General features: G+C 33.9%; 1 protein-coding gene across 4 annotated transcripts in view; it reads right to left on the reverse strand.

Annotated features, from left to right (window-relative positions):
* Window positions 1–13,382: 13,382 nt before the first annotated feature.
* The window catches only part of LOC127876829 (secretory carrier-associated membrane protein 1-like), a 30,594-nt gene continuing 20,888 nt past the window's right edge, over window positions 13,383–23,088 (reverse strand). For 2 of the 4 annotated variants that reach the window (XM_052422307.1, XM_052422310.1), the window contains 2 exons: window positions 21,731–21,848; window positions 13,383–19,678 (listed from right to left, as the gene is read on the reverse strand). In XM_052422307.1, coding sequence (XP_052278267.1) covers window positions 19,505–19,678; window positions 21,731–21,848 — 292 coding nt within the window. In that variant the 3' untranslated portion in view covers window positions 13,383–19,504. Of the gene's footprint in view, window positions 19,679–21,730; window positions 21,849–22,657; window positions 22,776–23,088 lie in introns of all 4 variants that reach the window. The other 2 variants (XM_052422309.1, XM_052422308.1) reach the window with 2 other exon arrangements.

Below are 23,088 nucleotides of genomic sequence, written 5' to 3' on the forward strand. Positions count from 1 at the left end.
ATTGAAATCGATATTCCACCGAATCCAACAAATATCCTCTATTTATGTTATGCTTTCCGGTGGTTTATAGAGAAATATCAGTGAATTAAAACTGATAATTTCACTGTTTCAAACAGTGAAAATTATCGATAATTTTCACTGTTTAATGTGAAATGACGTCATTTTTTGACGAAATGACGTCATTTTTCCAGCGAAACTCTTTAGTTAAGAGGTGTTGCTGCAGTTTTGCTGATTTTTTTCCACCAAATAAATTGTGTTCAAAATTTATATTCAAGTACTATATACAAATACTATATGAAAAATGAAATAAAAATATAGGGTCACCGGCCTTGTTCTGATTTTATTCACCATTTTATAACATGTACTTTTTCATTTAAACTGGAAAATCTCTAATTGCCTCAAAACAATTAATAACATATTAAATAGACAACATATAGATATTATATAAGCTGAGATACATAAAATACCATTTAATTAAACAACACAATGCCAAAAAAATGGAGAACACAAGTTAAATTAAAAAAAAAATGTTTATGTCACACCAAAAAACATCAATTTTTTACTATTTTTAACACCAAAATGTAATTTTTTAAAAAAATCTGTCAAATAGAATTCTTAAAAACTGCTCAAATATGTTATTCTACGTGTTGTCATCATAAAACACAAAAAAAAGGGGGTCACCGCATTTTAACCGAGATTTTTTGTTTTAACTATCCCTACCGACTACGTCAAATTTTATAAAAATACATCAATTCGGCAAAACCCAAGTACCGGTACATAGATTGTAAGAAATATGCATAAAAATTAGAAATTGTTTACAATCTTAACTGGGATCACAACAGCTTATCAAAAGACATTAATAAAAAACAATATTTAATCACAAACACAATACCATACAGTATCAAACTCGACCATAATCATTAATAACTTACATGTATTTGTTCACAGATTTCGGCTTCTTTTGGAGTTTGTGATTAAATGCTTTAAATTGATAAATTTAAACGACATGACTAAATACTCCAGTATAAAACAAGAATAAAATTAAAGAAATAAAAAAAGTAAAAAAAAGTTAACCCCACCTGGGATCGAACCACTGACAATTGAATTATGAACCAACTCGGTCATTTCTGATGATACTGATAAAAAAAATATTGAGTTGTGATAATAGCATCATCGGTGTTGCTATAAATATATTCTCGGTTAAATAAACTGCCGCAACACCCCTTAAAATCTTGAACAATGTATATAAACTGTTAAAAAATGCATAAAATAAAAAGAAAATTTGTTGGATTTGGTGGAATATCGATTTTAATTCACTCGCGATCATAGAAAAAATATATTTTCTACGATCACTCGTGAATTAAAATCGATAATGCACCGAATCCAACAAATATCCTCTATCTCTTCTTACTGAAGTAAAACTAGAATCAGCTAAATGGCGGCTGGTATTACTCGACAAATTATTTCAGGCGGTCGTAAAAACAAAACATTTACCAAATCTTCCCCTTAATTAAATGCTCAGCAGTCAGAATTTGTATGTTTTGAATATATTTTCATTTCATTAGTTCCAATCCGCCAAAACGTTGCAATTATAGTGTTCTCTTAAATATTAGGCGCTATTGTTTTATAAGTTTTTTTCATCAAGACGAATGCGTTCAACAGCTCTCAACTTCGCTATTAAGTAATTATTTACTTTAACCAACCGTGAATTGTAATGTAAGGAATTGCCTCTGGTAAATTTCAGTCGTTAAGAGTTAACGTTGCCGGGATATTAATAAAAGTTTGAACATTGAATCTGCTGATACCTTTCACTTGAGAGAGCACTTAAAATGAAGTGTGTTCGTTTTAAATTTTCAGTTCAGCTCGGAATGATAAAACACGATTTTACCATTGGCTTATTTGCATGAACATAGACTAAGTGAGACTGTATAAGCCTGATATCAGAAATAATTGAATAAAGAAGTAAACGTGTGCGGTCAAGGTATAATACAAAAACTACAACAAGAAATACCAGTGAATTAAAACTGATAATTTCACTGTTTCAAACTGAAAATTATCGATAATTTTCATTATTATACCTTACTTTTATTTACAATGCTAAACTCCCATAGGCCATCGTGACATAGAAATACTGTCAGACCCAGCGGGAATAAATTTACTGTCCAAAATATACTGTATCCCGCTGCCATAGCAATCAAGTGCCACCAGCGGGAAAAAATTTACTGACAAAAAAATACTGTATCCCGCTGCCTTAGCAATCACGTGAGGAATGTTCGAAAATTATACTGTCCCATTCGCGCATGCGCAGTACGCAGTTTTGCGTGTCCGTTGTATTTGGGTAATTAAAATATCGATTTCAGCTGAAACTGTGCTCTAGAATAGATAAATGCCATTATTTAAGCTTTGACAGAAGTCAAATAGGAAATCAATTTAGTATAAACGACACTCTTACATCAAAGGCAACTTTAATCCAATGCTAATAACAATAAAGTTACAACGATATACATTTCCACTGTCTGTTCTTAAGGTGTTATGCATGACAAACACACAATCCGAAATACGTTTTGGATTCGTTCGATGCTTTAAACAAATATTTTACTGTAATAAAAAAAAAACACGTCTATATTGTTGTCCCAAAATGTTTCGTCACCGAAATGACGTCACACAAGTACGTCATAAATTGCGTAATCAAGTGATGAAAATAAAATACGGAAAGCTGGTTCTGTAATAGATCTATATTTTTAAAGAAATAATTGACAACTAAGAAAATTGATGGGATAAATTGATTACTAGGTCGGTGCCGAATAAAGCGAAGTTCATTGTGCTCTGCCCGTAAATCTGAACCACTCAACATATTAATTGTTGTTCATTGCTGAAACAAAATTCAATTATTGAATATTTAAATTGTTCATGGTTCATATAAATTGTTCATGTTTTAATTGTTTATTCGGTATAATAAAATAAATATTACATGTCTGACAGGGTGACAGTAAATTTGTCAACTTTCGGAAAAATACTGTCAACCTTGGCTTCGCCTCAGTTGACAGTATTTCCTCAAGTTGACAAATTTACTGTCACCCTGTCAGCCATGTAATATTTATATACTGTTTACTGTGAAATGACGTCATTTTTTTTTTTGACGGAATGACGTCATTTTCCCAGCGACATTCTTTAGTTAAACTCTGTAACAATGTATATAAACTGTGCAAAAAGGCATAAAATAACAAGAAATTTTGTTGGATTCGGTGGATTATCAATTTTAATTCACTCGTGATCATAGAAAAAAAAATTATATGATCGCTCGTGAATTAAAATCGATAATCCACCGAATCCAACAAATATCCTCTATATCACGTCCTAAATGATTGTGACTATGGGCGCTTTGTGCTTTTTATCCATTTTATTACTTATTTAAGATATCACAATGCAACAAAAGCACATGAGCGTGTGACAAAACGATAAGGAAATGATTCCATTTACGTTTATGCAAAAATAACTTCCCCCTGTTTTATCAACATACTCGAATACAAACAGCGATTATTATTACGTTTCAATATGAAGTTAAGTCAATATTTTCCTCATGTATATGGTGATAGTTCTTTGTCTATAAACACACGTTAAGAAAGTCGATATAATCAAAAACATTAAACATGCAACTTTTTTCACTGACTGTGATTAATATGTGGTATGAAGCCATATATAAAAATTTCTATCTATTCCTTGGATTATTTCATTAAACTTTTGTATGTTCTCAATCAGTTCGGCCAGTTGGATGAACAAGTTTCCGTCACACATCAAGGCGTACTTCTCTTGTCGTACCGTAACTGTTATAATATTGAATGTGAGCTCTTTTGCTTTACCACGCTTTTTTTAATTATACTCTGCCTATGTCCCGATCGTAAGCAAAATTAGTCAAAATTTAAAATTAATATATTCATTTCTGGTCACGTGTTTTCAAAAACCAAATCACGTCACAAACACAAACGAATTTCGTAAAGTAGTTTTAACAAACATACAACATAAAATCAAAATAGAAATACAATTTTATTTATAAAAAGTACTTCGACAGAAGCAGTCAAAATGTATGACCTAAATGTTTTGTTGATTTTTTAATAATACTTGTTAAAGATATTGACAACTTTTTGGCTAAAATAAAAACCCTTCAAAATAAATATCTATAGATATTTATTATACATTTTTTGAATTGCGTTTCACTGACAACTCAGAAAAAAAGTTATCATAGACAAAACGTTAAACTACTGTCCAAATTTTATCCCTGGTGTAGTGGTAGCGTTTGCTCTTGCTTGACGATGTTCAGTGCAGAAACCAAAGGACTTGCGAATTTTTATTCGATATGTTCTCTATGTTATTTCAATGTCTTTTAAAAATATATAAATTATATTTTGGTTTGTAAATAAATAATATTACGACAATTTTAAAAGATATTTATGTGAGTTTTGTTTCCAGTTTTTTAGATGCATGTATATTTATTTTGTATTCTCCATTTATTAAAATTAATTGACACTGTGATCAATCCGAATACACATTTCCCAAAGTGCATTAATGACGTTCTATGGAATCTTTTTGAACCATATTTTAAAGATGAAGATTATTCTAATTCAGAACTATTTGTTGATATTAATGCAGATAATAAGACTAATATAACAATTCATATTAAATATATATTGATTAAGAAGAAAAAACTAAGCATGTGAAAGTGACATTAATATAACTAAATACTTGTATACAACTTCACAATGTTTTAAACACGCATGGTTACTCATATTATAAGGAGGGAAATATAAATAAAACTCAAATTTACCTGCAGTCTATTTTCCGTTCAAAAAATATTAATGATGGTACTTACGATAGGACCGCTGTATCTTAGACCATTATTTCGTCTACGCCAATAAGTGTTCTGTTGTGCGTTGCCTCCGTTGTATGTGGTGCATTACATCTTGAATAATTAACGTTTCTGGAAATTTCCATCATATTCACAGCAGCGCTGTTTTTGTACTTGAACCTACACGTTTAAGTAACGAATAAAAGGGCGTGCTTGGTAACACTTGAATGTTGTTACATTAATGCGTTAACCACTAAGCTGCTTGCAGACACCACACAACTCGTTGAATACGTCTTCCACTCCAAACTGAACTGTATGGGGGTCAAAAGGCGAATACGTTTATGCTAAATGTAAAATAATCCATTGTAAAATTTATTCAAATATATATCGGGCCAAAATTGTATGCTAGATACAAATTACACCAGCATATCCTTCTAATTCTAGGTCTGTTTTGTTTACATATCAAATGCATATGGAAGGCTCATTTAATTACATGTATAATAAACATGTAACAATTTTACTTGTACATACGTAACGATGCGTGTAATGTCTGACTGACTGATTATTTAGTACATTGTATTATGTTAACATACTGTATGATCATAGCAACAAATTTAAAGGATCAGGGTTAAGTTATGTCACAATAGAACGATTACATCGCACACGATTTACTAAATTTAGGCTGCGTGTATTATCTTTGTGGAATTGCTTCACTACTGTTTGGACCCTTTAAATTGTCATCTACAATTGTTCATTTATGAAAGGATATCATGGAACAGCCTAGAAACGGTGAACTAATAAAAAATGCTTCATCCGCTTCTTCATTCGTCATGAGCATGACATGATGGGTGCTTGAATATAGAAAAATAGTTTGTTACATTTCAGACATCGACGACAGTCTGATAATATATTCATTTTGTTTATCGGTTGTGTTATGTTTTCGAGTGGTGTGTTGTTGTTTTATAATACAAATTTATGAATTGTTCGGATTAATACAAATGTTGAAATATGAATAAGACAGTGTGTGTTGAAAAATAATTTATTTAAAAGTACATATACTGATACACTATCCGATAGATAATGCATTAACTATATTTGCAGCAAGTGGCCGTTTTCTGTACGACTTTTTGGAGTTCTGTCTATCCTGTTACTTATATCCACGACGTTTGATTCTGTCGACAAAATTGAAATAAACACCCATTTCAGGCCAAATGGCAGAAAGATTTTTACAAATATTCTTATTCTTACTGAACTTTTTAGACAATTTACTGTTACACACACATTTTATATGACTGCATTTAGTCATTTTAGGCGGTAAAACCCAGAGACGGTTTGTGTAAGTAGTGAATTTGTAGTTTGAAAGGACTGGCTTGGAGCCAATTTGAAAATCCGCCATCTTATTTTTCAGGAGTGAAAAAAATACATTATTTGCATTAAGAGCACAGTTGTGGATGTAGCACTTATCGATAATACGAGCGTTGGGACGTTAAGCAAACAATTTTAATAAGTTTTAAATCGTCAATTTTACAAATTATATATATATATTTATATATATATATATATATATATATATATATATATATATATATATATATAGAGAGAGAGAGAGAGAGAGAGAGAGAGAGAGGGAGGGAGGGGGGGGAGGAGGGAGTGCGGTCGGTGCTTGGCGGGCGGGATGTCGTGCGTAGTTCGTAGCCTTTCTTTTCGTTCGTTCTGTATTTCTTTATGTCTGTCGGTCTTTCGTTTTTCTTGCGTTCTTTCGGTCTTTTCTTTCTTGTCTTTCTTTTCACTCATCTCATCTCTTCTCTCTATCCTCTCTACTCTCTCTCTCTTCCTCTCTTCATCTCTCTCTCTCTTCTCGTTCCTACCTCCTCTCTCTCGTCTCATCTCTCTCCTCTCTCTTCTCTCTCTCTCTCTTCTCTCTCTCTCTCTCTCTCTCTCTCTCTCTCTCTCTCTTCTCTAGCTCGCTCATATCTTTTTAAAACATTTAATCAGAAGCCTAGTTTTAAATATTGATCATTCTAGCATAGCCAACCTGTATATAACTCATTCATTAAGCTGATTGTCCTATTTTATAAACAAATATTATTCTGATTTTATGAAAAGATGTGTCCAGCTCTTTGCAGATACTTGGTCAGATTGTTGATTGATACAATCGTTGGTAATGATATTGCTGGTAATGGTATGATTGGCATGGCAGTCCAGCAGACAAGACGGGCATAGCAAGGGTTCGCGATTGGTAAGGGATCTGACATACCCGGCTCCACTGGAACTCAAACCATACAAGCACAGAAGGTAATCGAATATCAGCTCCGAATGGATAAGAGTCTTGCAAAGAAACTGTCTGCAGCTAGACGTACATAACATTTGGACTTCGAGATCAAGAGCGACAATTTTGTAATCTCCGCTGATCTGGCTACCTTCGAACAGCTTAAGGAAGCTGCTCTGTATTTCTATAGAAATGATAAATCAGTTTAATGTGATACATTTATCCAATCGACAGTTCAGTTCAGTTTCATATGCCATCAAACATAAATTCTACACTATTAATATTTATGCAACTACAAGTAAATTCATGGTAAATGGACAGAATACACAGTTGTTTACAGGGCAACACCTTTCAGCGATACAGAAAATTGTTAGACATGCTACGGTGAATGGACAGCTTGTAAATCTAGATAGTGTGAATCAACTGCTGGCAGACAATATCTAGAGTGCACTGATCAAATCTTCAACAGCAACTGAACAATCAAGTAAGGCTAAAACTTATATTTTTTCAAAACCCTCAAAGAATACTAAGGAAAATAATAGTGGAAATAAACCGACCAATGGTGATGAACCTGAAGTTAAATGTCTCTATTGTAATAGAACTCTAAAAACTGATGCTGAATGTACAGTAAATAATGAGAATGAACCATATTGGATACATTTTGGGTGCTTAAATTGTAGTGACACTGAACTTGAACTTGTTAAAAACCAACCTGAAGATGCTCCTTACACATGCATGATAATACAAAGACTCTACCCGTGAAAATAACGGCAAACAGTTCTACGTTTATTACTCCAGCTCTACCAAATACATCCGTCTCAAATGCATTTGCCATTCTTACCGAGGAACAGGCTAACACTGACCCTGTTCTTAACATTGAACAATGCTATGTCTGTAGTAAGGACATACAAAATGATCAAGTTGTCTGTGTAACTTGTCAAGGTATTTGTCATCGTGATTGTGTTAAGTTTAACAGTGACAATGTTACAGCTACCTGCCTGGCATGTGTAGTGGAGAAACAGCAGCTATATCTTGCAGTAGAGCAGTCTTGCGATAGTAATCCGCAGGTACAGGGGAACCAGCTGGTGAGTACAGACACAGATGTGATTGCTATCCAAGACCAGCAAAGGGATAGAACAGTGAGATCACATGATGAACATAGTGAAAAACGAGCTCTACTGAGAGGTTTGAATGAAAAAGATAAAGAGATAAGGAAATTGCAACAATAATTTAAAGTTAAAATATAAAGAACTATCAGAAGCATATATATATATGAAGAACAAGAGAGGACAAATAAAACTATATTGAATAAGATTGAGTTCTTGAAAAATAAAGTTGACTCCCTTGAGAAAACTGCTAAATATTCGAACCAGCCAACACAGTCGTATGGTATATCCGAAAACAATTAGCTTGCAGCTTCGATTCACGGTCAAGTGACAAGTCTTAGCCTTGAAAAAGTGAGTCAAGAATTAGAAAGCTTTGGTTCACAATTGCTTGCATCGAATGACACTGTTAATAAATTTAGTACACAAATACAACCAACTACCACAAGCATTGAGAAACAGCAGATTGCTTAAGAAACTATTCCATACCCCAAATTAAATGATAATACAGTATACTCCAATGTTATGAAAAATAATAACATGACATGTCGAGGAGATGGGCGAACTCATACTGGTGAGCCTCAGTCAACAGACAGCCTGACGAAGGGTGAATGTGACGTCATACTCCCAGAAGGATTTGTGGCATTTCCGAGGAACCAGCTCCACGCTGTGATGCAGGGACAACTAAAGTCTCGTTTGTACAAACCCCCAAGCAACACTCAGTATTAAACAAAGGGAAACAAGAGTAATTCATGTCTGACACTGTACAAAATAGATCAGCATAACCTAAACAAATATGGCAATATAGTTACTGAACCACAAAACAGAACTGTGAAAGTCGATAAAGTTATTGAAAAGGACTTAAAGCTGAAATCTATTAACACTGACCCTGATGTTGTAACTATCAAACCATGTGATACTAACATGAATGAACAACCTGATAGTCAACCTGTTGAACTGGCTGATACAAACAAACCTATTGTAAGCCAAACTATTGACCTAACAAAAGAGCAATCTAAAAACAAGGATTATTTTTATTCGAGCGCCAGGATCTCAACAAAATAAGATTGCACGCAATGAAGACAATAAATCAGACACTATAAATTTGGTCGCATACAACTGCAATAATGTTAAAACTAGTGTTACATGCATCAATAAACTATTTAGAACTGCTTAATTCGTATTGTTATCAGAAACATGGCTTAATGAATATGAACTTCATCTCTTGAATGAAATAGGAAGTAATTTTGGTTCCGCAGGAAAATGCAGTGATCTCTACAACCCGGTACTTCCTGGACAACGTCACAGAGGCCACGCTGGAGTAGCCGTGTAATGGAGGAAAGAAATTGATCACCTCGTAAGAGTGCTACCCGACGGAATTGAGAGACTTAAGTGTTTGGAGATAGTGTTAGAACATACAAAATATCTGATAGTAGCTGCATATCTCCCAACGACAGGTGGACTTGAAACTGAAACAGAATTTCTAGAATGTGTTGACAACTTAATAGAAATAATTCTTCAATATCAGAACTCACATGACATCATTATAAAAGGTGACCTAAATGTTGATTTGTCGGTTAACGGGCCAGTTCTGAAACGAACAGTTTACTTTAAACATTTGATAGATGAACTGAATTTGAAATATGACTGCAGCGGAAAAAACTTTCATAAACTCTCTTGGCAGGGAAGTCAGCGAACTAGATTACTTTCTTGTGAAATTCAGACATACAAACATTAAGTCCACGGGGAAAATTGTGTTGAACCAACTCGACTCTAACGTATCTGATCACCACCCAGTTCAAATATCGGTGAAAGTTGGTTTAATAATTCCTATGAAAAATAAAGTTCAGAGATCTGAAAATAAGTCAAAAGTTAAATGGGACAAAAAACAATCAAGAATCATTTGCAGAAGACATGAGAAAAGGTGTATTAATGCTTGATCCAAATGAACTTAAAGACAATCAGGATATCGAAGTTTTTGCTCAGAACATTATGACAGTTACGAAAGACACCATGAAACTGCATTCAACTGAAATAAAACATATGAATTCCAAACCTAAACTCAAAGTCTGGACGCAAGACATTGGAAACACTCTTCGAGACAAGCGTGAAGCGTATAAGAAATGGGCTTCCAAATGCAAACCGCAAGATCCGAATAATCAGTTACTCTCTAACATCAAGACCACAAAAAGACTCTTTCGTAGTTCAATCCGCTATGAGCAAGCCAGTAAACAATGCAAGACCGTGACAAAATTGTGAATTCTAGAGCCCAAGATCCTAAGATATTTCACAAACTTATCAATAAGAATAAAGAGAATAAGAATTGTTTAATTGAAGATTTAAATGTGAATGGTTAATCTTTCACAGGAGTCGAATAGGTAGCTGATGGTTTCAAGAAGCATTTCAAAGCGCTACATCTGTACATTCAGACAATCCAAATTTTGACAATGAATATCACCAAACAGTAATCAAAGAGTTTGACCACATCAGTGATATGGTTTTTGAAACAGAAGTACAGACAATTACTATTGCGGAACTTCAAAGGTCAATACGGGAAATAAACCGTAGGAAACCACCTGACTACCATGGGTTATCTATTGAATGGGTTATAAATTGAGGCCCTATTCTACAAAATGTGATTTTGAAACTCTTGAATTCTATCATGTCATCTGGATACGTGCCTGTGTGTATGAAAATTTGTATCTTGACACCGGTATACAAAAATAAGGGTTCCAAGACGACGCTTGAAACCTCTGAGCAATTGCCGTGCTACCTGTTATAGAAGATTCTTGAAATGGTTCTGAAACAACGACTTGTTCCAACTCTCGAAAAAGACCGGAGTGCTTTCCAACGACGATTTACTGCCAAAACCTCACCACTTCACGCGCGTTGATAGTCGAGGATGTTTCCCGCGAGTATAAAGATAAGGGAGAGAACATTGATCTTGTGTTCCTCGACGCAAAAGCGGCTTTCGATGTTGTGGATCATCATCACCTACTACGCAGGTTATACCACTCTGGCGTTAATGATAAACATTGAACAATTTTAACAGTATTCATAAGTAGTCGTCTAGTGTTGTGAAATGGACAAATTCAAGATCAGGCCCCTTTGAGGTTCTACAAGGTGTGAGACAAGAAGGGGTCACTAGTACTGACTTATAAAAGATTTACGTCAATCCTCTGCTTGAAACGTTTAGAGATGGCGGAAGAAGGATGTGTTATATGTGATGTTAGGTGTAACACTAGTGCATGTGCAGGCGATGTTACGTTGAATTCCGAAATACCAGGAGAAACATCAGTTCTTATAAGTATGGCCGAAACATTTGCCAACTATGAAAGATATATGTTGCAGCCTAAAAAGACGGAAGCTCTCAAAGTGGTTACAAGTTCTAGAAAGGAAATAGTCGAAGAATATTTCGAACCATATGGAAATAAAATTACAAACACTTATACCAGTACTCATCAGGGTTTGAAACGATCTCACACTATCAGTTCTACAGCGGAACACAATGTTGATAACAATATTCAAAAGGAACGAAGAACAGTATATAGTTTTATGTCGTCAGGATTCTATGGTGCTGGTGGTTTCGACGTCCCATCAATTCTATATATTTTGAAAATGCATATCATTCTCATTCTGTAATATGGACTAGAACTTATCTTACCTAAAGACACAAATAGATAAACTTGAAGCCTTTTAAAAACGAATACTGAAGCAACTACTTGTGTAACCTATTAGTACACCTGACATTACAATCTACTCAATAAGTGGTCTCCCTCCAGTTAAAATCCAGATACACAAGAGAGCTTTAATCATGTATTACAATGTGCGTGTACAAAGCGAAAGTGCAGTGGAACGTCGTATAGCTGTTTGACAGTTGACTGTAAAGGGCAACAAGAGGGCTAGTTGGTTTGTAGACATCCGTAAGTTATTCTGGCTGTATGAACTTGGCGATCAAAAGATTTGCTCGAGTCTCCAACAGAGAAGGACCGCTGGAAGAGAACAGTTAATAGGACAAAAAAATTATATGGTTACAACAGAGACAATTGCTGAGTCAAAAATTATGAAAACTTTACAAAATCTTTACATGAACATGGTGATGCCAGGAAAATCACATCCTCTTCTACAACAACAGGCTGTCTCTACATACGACGCGAACTTGCAAGTACTCAAACACAAGTTTATGTGTGGCAAGTACGTTCTACATAGTGATCGGGCAGCCTTTAGTAAGAACAAGGTCGATTACACATGCAGAGTGTGCTACAAGTCTCCTGAGACACTTCAACACATCATGGTCCTCGAATGTTCGGGCTAGGCGACGGTACGAGATCCTATCCTCCGAGACATCGAGAGTTAGAATCCTTCCCAAGAACAGAAAGTAAGTGCTCTCATTGATTGTACTGTAAACAGTTCTTTACAAAAAGCACAAATGTTCCAAAGTAGAATGTCAGAAACTTCACAGAATTGAGTTTCAATATCGGCGTCTGTTTTTTACATTTCATACGAACGCTTTAAAATCTTCGAGTTGTCGAGGAGTGCTGCATCGGCTCACTACAATTTTGTCAAGTAGTGTTTGCCCTGAGAATAGTGCTGGGAATTTACTGATAATCAAGAAGCCTGACCGTTGTTACAACTCGGTTGATCCACGAGGATCTTCAAGACTTTGATTTAAGAATTGAAGGACCTCAGTCTTCGGCTTCGGTCCATATACTATTTTGGGCTGCCTGGCTGGTCACTACTCTGCCATAGGGCCCTCCGTGAGGTTTTCTATTTCATAAATAGTGATATCTTTCAAAATTGATACAGCAATTTCTTTTGTGAAGAAAGCGTGTACTCACAAACTGGTCAAGTATGTTTCACATTTAAGTACCAAACGATTTACTTATTAAGATATTACATTAGAAACAAAACGATTTTCATGCTGATGTTCCTTTCATTCTACACGGTATCAGTCTTAAGGCAATCCTTATTAACCCATTTAAGCCCATCATTGATAACAATTGATTATCCTGGTAAACAAATACAGCTTATATACTAATATTTTAACAAAAATACTAATTTTTTTGTTATTTAACAAAAGTATTATATTTTAATGTTTTCTTACTATTTCAATTAGTTAATATACAATATATAATAAATATCTCATAAACAACAAACAAATTTCACCTAAAATTATGACATTTATTAAATACATATAATTTTAAACATCACTGCATTATGAGAAATAACAACAACAAAAGATGTCATAAAGAAAAGTGTTTCAGCTATCCTCTGCTAAAACAGGGCTTAATACATGTGCGTAGAGTATCATCCCAGATTAGCGTTCGCAGTCCACAAAGTCTTATCAGGGACTACACTTTCCGCTATTATGGAAATTATCATCAAGAATTTTGCGTCTTCTTAACAACAATCAGGTCTATGCAGAGAGCATTTTCCCTGATTAGCTTGTATGGACTAACAATAATTAACACACATGCATTTCAACAAGTTATCCCAGAGAACGCCTCAAATACTGAAGTGTACATGATTTATCCGACACAGATTTCACCATATTAGTCATACCTATAAAATGAATTTTGTTAATAAATTCTCGAGTTACCAAAATGTGCACTACAAGTGGTTCCCAACAGATATTAATATGCCTGTTACTAAAACTGGCACTCTAATTGCCCGAATTTCATGGGTACACCCTACAGAATTTAACAGAAAAATTTAGCCAAAGAAACCCTTTCTAGAACAAATGACTTATTTACATTAAGAATATACAATTACCGAACGAAAATAAACAAAACATCAGTTAACTGCTTACATCAAACATCACCAGAACAATTTTATTTCTAACTAGCCTCTGCAATCTAAAATGGGTCTCTTTCAGCAACAAGTTTTATAATGATCACACAAAATTAATGTTAGCTGATACTCATATAAACATTTAATGTGGAGAAACAAAACAATATGAAATGGAATTCTAGCACAACAAATAGGTTAAGCAGCAAAAGGTTTGTTCAGAAAGTACATTCATTCAATAAACTAGAGAAATTGACTCGAAATTTCATCCACCAATCACTGCAGATCACTGGTATAAGTGCTTGAGATATTTAGGTTTAATTCAAGGACACATTTGACCTACACAAAGGTAAGTTGAATGGTGATGTATTGGTACATTGCTCAACTTCGAAGTATCTTATGTTTCAAGTATCAAATTGATATCTTTAAAGTGTTAACAAATAATCTTCTTCCAAGTTACATAAAAATAAGGAGCATACAATAATATGCAACGTTGATCCCCACAATGTGATGCTTTAAGCATATTATGACAATTATGTGGGCATTAAAAACTAAATGTTGAGGTGTTCAGTGCTTTGAAAAGGCTATATGCGTTTATTTGTTGTAATAAATGGAAATTTGAAATGAACATCAAAGTCAGTGTGTGTGTCAAATCAAACTGAAATCAATTAAAACTTTATCCTACAGTTCCACCACTATTCCCATGCTTCCTTCTTCTCACTATCTACAAAGAAATTTTACAGTATGGTCCCATTTTAATTAACAAGCTCTGAACTCATGTTCTACCCTGAACATGAACACAATATGACAAAATAATGATTATGCAAATTTAACACAATATGTCTTTTATTCAATTTGACCAAACAATAAATGAGCCTGATTATGTGAAAACAGTTCTTAATGCATATTTGTCAAGTCTCTTCCCAGATTTGCTTTTGCAATCATCATAGGCTAATCTTGGATGATGCTTTTCCCACATTTTGCATTAAGCCTGTTTTCACAACTCATATGAATGTATGAATGCTTACTAGACTAGAGGATTAAGCACTTGAAGAATGCACTACATTTGGGTTATATTTGTCAGCACTTTAATTAAGCACAGCACAGAAGCCATCATCATGATTTCATTGTAAGCTCAATGACAACTAAATTCTTAATTGTTCATCAGAAATGCATAATTACAACAAGATTCGTTTCTGTATTCAATCTCTCATAAGCTGATTATGATTTTACTTTAATTATGATTATGTTTGACTTTTTCCTGCAAATGTGTGGTCAAAATAGTGCACAAAGTAGTTACGCCCTTTTTACACAAATTTGATATAGCTGCACAAGGTCACTTTGTCTTCTTTAATATTTTCCATACAAAGATATTCTAGATTGATTATGATGCTTATACAAAAGGGCATAATTCAGTTGACACCGTTAGGCTTACAGTTCATGAAACCTTAAACAAATTTTATAAATTTATTAATAGAGTGAAATGTTCACAAAATATAATGTAACGAGGCTCATTTTCTCAATTTAAAGGGTCCAGCCCCCATGCAAAAAGGGAGAATAATAAACACTGTCAAATGCTTTTTGTTTGTTAATATTCACACCTACATAATCTAATAAAATGGAGATTATTTTTTATTGTAATTATATTTAATTTTGACGTTACAATATAACAAACACATTAAACAAAACAATAATTGAACAATTAAATATACAAATTAGATGTGCACATGAACAAATATTTATTTATACCACAGACTTGCAGAGTAATCAATACACTGATATAACTCTAGATGTCAACACACACACCTCTTTATTGCAAGATTGTTATTATAATTATACAATTATAGGCTGCGTTGTGCAAAAGAGGGTCTTAAGACATATGCATCCAGTGTACTTCAAGACCAGCCTGCGCAGAAGCCAACTTTGACCACCAAAGCCAATCAAGGTTTTTAATATCATTAGTTATTAGAGGAAACAGGGTAGCTTCTGACAAGACTGTGCAAATGTGCAAGCTGACCTGGAGTACCTCTGGTAGCAAATGGTATAAGACTAATTTTCAGGACGAGGATCATACATTATTAAGAGTATACATAACAAGAGGGCCTGAAAGGCCCAAAGTTGCTCACCTGAGATAAAAAGAAATGATCTGTTCTTTGCAGCCCAAGATATCAATGAAACACAATAATGTTCTAACCAAGTTTCATGAAGAATGAACAACAAATGGCCCCCTGGTGGCCATGTTTTTTTTAACAGACCTGAACAATTTTTAAACTCTTCCAAGATATGTCCAAATTTCATAAAGATAATGTGTCTTCTAGACTGTTCACATGTTTTCACTTTATACATACTGCCCCACCACCTGGTGCCCATGTTTTTCCACTTATCACGACCATTTTCAAACTCGTCCCAGACATCCACATAGCTAATGTTTTGATAAAATTTCATGATGATTAGGCAAAAAATGTGACTTCTAGAGTGTTCACAAGGTTTTTTACTATATAAATATGTGGAAAAAGACCCCCCTGGCAGCCATGTTTTTTTACCGATCCAAACCATTTTTGAACTCAACTGTCGTATCCAGGTGTGGTATTGCGGCCTCGTTTGCTTACGCAAGTGAACCAGTCACGGGATGGTTACAGGTTATGTTACTTTGTGAGCACTTATGTAATGCGGAAATATTTATTCGACAAACGCTTATTTCCAGTCAGGATGACACCGCTGATTGGTTGTAATTCAATTAACTAAAGGTATTGCCGTTTACTTAAATATAATTATATAAACATATTTTTCAACAGAAGGCTGTTTTACACTAAAAATTTAGAAATATGAAAATGTATTGATTTTATATTTCATTTCATTAATATTGTGTATCATTCATTACCGTTTTATTTTCAATTTTCTGACATCTTTTTAATACATAAAGCCTGAAAATTATTAAATTTGATAAATGAACTCTGCAAATAAGAAAGGTAAATCTTGACTTTGAAGGTTATTCTGATTCTGATTTCTATCTTCAGAAACTTATAATTGAAATTATTTCTTTATTGTTTTCATAGAGCATCTATTTGATATGTGTTAACATATCTTAAATATGATTATATAGAGTGAATAATTATGGAATCTTGTTTTGATATGACATTCCCATTTAAATTACATAAATTTTTGTTAATCGTTAAAAACATGCATTTAATACTCCTTCTGTGAAATAAAATATATCAAACACTTCAACTAGCTTGAATTACTGACCACTGCTATTAACTTCTGGCATAGAGCACAGTTAGAGGGAAATTTAGTACCTAGGAATCATGATTCTGTCAGTTTGTGGTCATGATCAATTTGTTCAGGGCAACTCATGCTGGTTTTCTAACTGTATCAGACACTACCTGGCTAAGAAAGCTGAGTGGTAAAAAGTTACACACTGCAATGATCAATATATGCAGGGATTTTCTCAAAGATGGCTTATCAGTAATAGTTCCCATTATAGATTAATTTGCTACAAACTGATAACAAATGTGACAAAACAATAAGTACAGATTTACACAAGAAATTACAACTTAGCCAAAAATGTCATTATACTAGAAAAATATGCATTTTGAAGTATTTACCCTTAAAGTATTTTAAAACCAAGGGGTCTTACAAATTCTAGAGCAGAAGAAAAAATAGATTGGGCAACATGACTCAGCAGGTTAAACAAGGGAGATAAATACTGCAAAATTGTGTACATGTTGTCTTTCTTTCAGCTATCTCTTAGTTGATAGGCTTACCATAAGTAATTATGACTAAAACAGTTATGTTAATTATGAAAATTCTGTGTTATGAAAAAGTAAATAAAACAGTAAATGGTACATAATAATGACATAATAAAACCAAACTTTACTACACAGGAAACAAATGTTCTGACCAAAGGTCATGAAGATTGGGCAACTGAATTAAATAAATAATTTTAAAGAGGTTATGTATTAATGGTGTTATTTAATTTGAAGAATCTATAGATTATTGCAAGTTTAATATGCAAAATAGGAAGGATATTAACTTAACATTGTCTTAATTGTAAGAATACATTAAAGCAGGGATGTATAATAGATTTATTATAATGATCTATTATACATCCCTGATGAAAGCAGCACTTTATAACATAACTAGAGTGTTAACAAGGTTTTACTTTAGTCATATTTGAAAAAATACCCCGCCCCTAGCGACCATGTTTTTCAACCAACCGGCACCATTTTCAAACTCGTTATTATTGGAAATAATCTTCTGACCAAATTTCATGAAGATCGGACAGTAAATGTGGCCTCTAGAGTGTTTACAAGATTTTTACTATAGCCATATAAGGAAAAATGCCCCGCCCCTTGGCAGCCATGTTTTTCAAGCAAACATAACCATTTTCGAACTCATCCAAGATATCATTAAGACCAATCTTCTGACCAAATTTCATGAAGATTGGACAATAAATGTGGCCTGTAGAGAATGAACAAGGCAAATGTTGACGTCGCACAACGGACGACAGACAACGGACAAAAGGAAATCACATTAGCTCACCATGAGCACGTTGTGCTCAGGTGAGCTAACTATGTTTTACAGATTGCACAAACCAATACAAGTTAGTTCTATCTCTATGTAAGCAATGTGCAAACATAGCCTGTAGCTACTTAACAGACAATGGGCTACAGAAATCCATGGAAATATCGCATAATGAAATGTCGCATATCTCACCCTTTTTAAGAATTATAAGCTAGAAACAATTATCATTGTTTAATAACAAAATATTTGCTACATACTTGGATTTTAAAGCCTCATTTTAACATTGGATTCTTTAATTAAAACCACAAACTAATGTTTTAAATTTCACATTTTGTGTGTCAAACAATTCACATTTTCAAATGTTTGCAAACTCAATTTGTAAGGTTTTTATGAATTTAAAGTGGAATTCTCAATTAAACACTAAATATAAAAATATGTATGATGAAATATACACACAAAGTGATGTTACAATAAATACCACAATTCAAGAAATAAATACACCATATGGAAATCTTAGTCAAGACAACTACAACACTAGAATAAGCCAATGTAATTTAATTCAGCATTTTCTTACATTATAACATCAACTGTACCATACATCGAACATTAAAAATACCCTTTATTTGGTTGTGACATTCTTTTAAATTTGGTAACAAGTTATTCAAGTGAGTACCGGTACTTCATTCAGTCTACAAAGCAACCTCAATTTTTCCATTAACTTGGAAAAATCTTGACACCATCTTTTCCTTCCTTTCATGTCAACAAAAGCATGTGAACACATATTAAATAGTGTTGTCCTTAATTTCAAACTGTGACATTACACAAATCACTCTGTAAATAATTATTCAAGAAGGGCATGCACTTGAAGCCATGCTGTGTATGTTAATTGTATTGTAATGAAGCGCAAACAAACATATTCATAACTAGGGTTTCCAATAATAATTTTGACTTTAACCACACACCCAGTTATCTCTGGCTCTAGTACTTCCCAGTGCCATACTGTGATGCTGCACCCCTTACAGCCCCCTGGGCGGCTGAGGAGGCAGCGTTTGCCACCCCTTGCTGCACTGCCTCGTTCTTCATGACGCCCGTGGCAAACTCCTGCTGGGCCTTGGCGAAGCTGGCCCCTGTGCTGCGGTATATCCTGTGCACCTACAGTGGGTGTAAGGTGAAAAATCAGTTGAGACTCATTCTGGGTAAGCTGGGCTTACTGCATGTGTGTTAAGTGTCATCCCAGAATAGACTTTGCAATCTGCAAGAGCTAATCAGGGAAGACTCTTTCAACGTTTATGGAATTATTTCTTTACAAGAGATCTCTTCTAAACATCAATGCAGTGTAGGCAGACAGTTTTTTCCCTGATTAGCCTGTGCAGACTGCAAAGGCTAATCTGAGATGACACTACGCACATGCTTTAGGCCAGTTTTTGCAGAACAAGTTCAATTATTAATTGATGAATCAGCTGACATCAAGACCATTACATGTGTATAGTGTTTTTCACAGGCCCTTTTTGTGTAGCGCTACACTGTATATATTGAAAGGGGCCAATTCACAATTCTGTGTTCTTTAAAACTATTTTTGTCAATCAGACTTGTTCATATTCTATGATACATTTATTGCTCTAAACAGTGTTCGGGAAGAATAATACTATGCTGAAAATATGTTTTTATCTGTTTTAAATTGATTGTCGCTCAGTTGTACTAATACATTGAACATACATATAAAGAACATTAAATTTTATTACTTTTACTCATTATCACAACATTATTTCAGTCAAATATTTTCTAGAAAAAGATAATCATCACTGGACATAACATAAATAGCTTTATAACATGTTTGAACAAATTTTTTATCTTACAAGCTGAAAATAATTACTGAAAATACAATATGTTGGGATTCAAAACACATAAGCTAAAGTATTTAAAACAAGTTACAACACATTTGGCATACAGGATGATTTTTATAATAAAAATTAAGACCCATTTTATCAGAAATTTCAAAAATTAAATCTTGGACTTTAAGTTATACAGACAAAAGATGACATCGTAACTTAAATGAGATTGGACACACAAGATAAAAAAAATGTCCCAAGTCAGGGGTGGCGAAATCTCAAAAAACTATACTTGTCTACGGACAACCATTTAGGAAATTTAACTTGTCCGTTGCTGAACTACACTTGTCCGTTAATGTTTATATAAATTATAAACGCATTTATTGATTAATGTAAAACAATGTGGACTATACCAAAATGAGTATGATTTGCTAGTTGTGTATATAGTTGTATTTCAATAGTACATTCATTATAGCAGTATATTATAAACAATATAAAGACTTTCTAAAACTTTAAATCTTGCAAAGCTAGTGTTATTAAAACATGTGTTGAACATAAGTAAATCTGTGAGCTAAGTTTCTTGAAAAGTTCTGGTGCGTTTACTTAAATCATATTTTTTATCATAATGTTTCTTTTTTGGGGGGGGGAGGTGGACTGCTCAAAGCTTCGGATTTCTGCTCCGTTGTTGAAGATTTTAAAAAACTAAATGTTCCATTTTTACCATTCAAGTCGTCTTAAATAACAAGGTAGACCGTGTTTTGATTATCTTACTTTGATACTTTTTATTTCCGTCTGATTGTAAAAATAAAGAAACCAGTCTGTACACTGTCTAACAGTCGGGCCGAATGTTTAAAATGCGGCATGCTCCTGGTCTCTTATAGAATAAGGGAGATCACTGCGCAGGAGAGTGCCCGTATTTTAGCTTGATTGCTCCGCAAAAAGCACTGACAATCTAATCGCATGTCAACATCCAATTTTGTAAAACTTAATAACGGCTTTAATACAATGTTGTTTTTTTGTATACCTGGACCCGACTTTTAAAAAACTTGTTGTCCACGGACAACTTAATTGAAAAAAATCAGTTGCCCAGACGAGCAAATGTACGACTTGAGCAACTCGGACATTTGATTTCGCCACCCCTGCAAGTGGTTTAAAAGTTAGCAAAACAAGCACCATGCTTTCCAAAGTAAAATTCCATGACCAAAACAATTTCCCACAAAGTTACAGTTCTTGCTTAGTTTTAAATTATCAAAATAACAAAATGCTGGTTTAGCAGTATAAACATAAATTATAACTATCATTTAACTATGGTAACTACATGTATGGTAAATATTTAACAGTATTTCTATCGTTCATTTTCCCTCTCATTTCATACCTTTATGAGCATTACAATTGATGCCACTGCACAGAGAGTTAAAAATAATGCAACAACCAGCATCACAATTCCAGCTGCAACATGGGCACCGACGGTCTTGAAAGCATTAATCCAGCCTCTACAAATACATTGCAACAGAGGGGAATATTATGGTGCTGTGACAACACACATACATAAACTGACTCGTTGATAGGAGGACTATATTAAAGATATATGGGCGCCCCACAAGTTTGGTGCTTGGATTGCTGAAAACAAGTGCAGAATAAAAAATATGATGGTACAATAGTACAACAGTGGACAAGCATTAAGGGGTCAGAAACAGACAGCGAACAAAGATACATTAAGACAAGACTTGGCAATCAAAAGACTTATTTCCCAATATGGATTGACTAAAGTCCACACCATGTCCCAAGGTTTATTTCAATGCAAAAATTCTATAAAAAGAGTTTCCTTCTAAGAAGTAAATGCCAAATGGTTTTTGAAAGAGGGAAATAAACAACAACTTCTTCAAAAGTCAAATTGCCTACTGCTTGCACTAAGTATTCTGACCAGTCTAAAAGAAAACCAAGAGTTATGGTGGCAAGGTAAATGTCTAAGTTATTGAACAAAACTGTAACAGAACAAGAGCTTAACCCTAAAATGTTCAAACTCTAACTTCTAAAAACTTCACAAATTGCTATCAAATTAAAATTCACACATTCATGACCCATGTTGCCTCATCTACTTAAATTTGTTTGATCAAGTGCAAACAAGAAATGCTAAGTAAAAGCTGGAAGTGACTGCACAAGAATTAAATGAAAACTGAATCATAATTCAATCAATAATAGAGGCAGGGGGATTGGATGTATAAAAAGAACGACTGGAAATGTTTATGGAAAGCTACAACTGGAAAGAATGGATAGAGCTGCAATATGTGTTGATGTATACCTTAATCAACAGGAAGATCATAAAAACCGCATTGACCATAAAAAATGATGCTATAACCATCATGAAACTAGCAGCCGCTTTATCAGTCCCCCATTCCTTAAAGGCCATGATCCAGCCTCTACAATGTGCAGATTAAAATAATAAGTAAGAAATTAACAACAACCAAATACAAAGTCCTAAACAATGGCAGAGAGGTTCAATTTAAATGTTTGAGAATACCCTTCTCACAAAAGTGTACATAATGGGTATAAAACAGCCCTATTGGCACCAAAGTTTGTCTGCACATGAAATGCACATTCAACAAACTTAAAAATGAAAAAAAAACTCACTTTTTAGAGAAAAAAATCGTCTTTTCTGCAATCTTCCTACATTGATACACTTCAGGGGTAACAAGTGTACTTCCCCTTGTGAAAAATACCCTTCTCCATTAA

Source organism: Dreissena polymorpha, chromosome 4 (genome assembly GCF_020536995.1).
Source record: "Dreissena polymorpha isolate Duluth1 chromosome 4, UMN_Dpol_1.0, whole genome shotgun sequence".
In the NCBI taxonomy this organism is placed as follows: Eukaryota; Metazoa; Mollusca; class Bivalvia; order Myida; family Dreissenidae; genus Dreissena; species Dreissena polymorpha.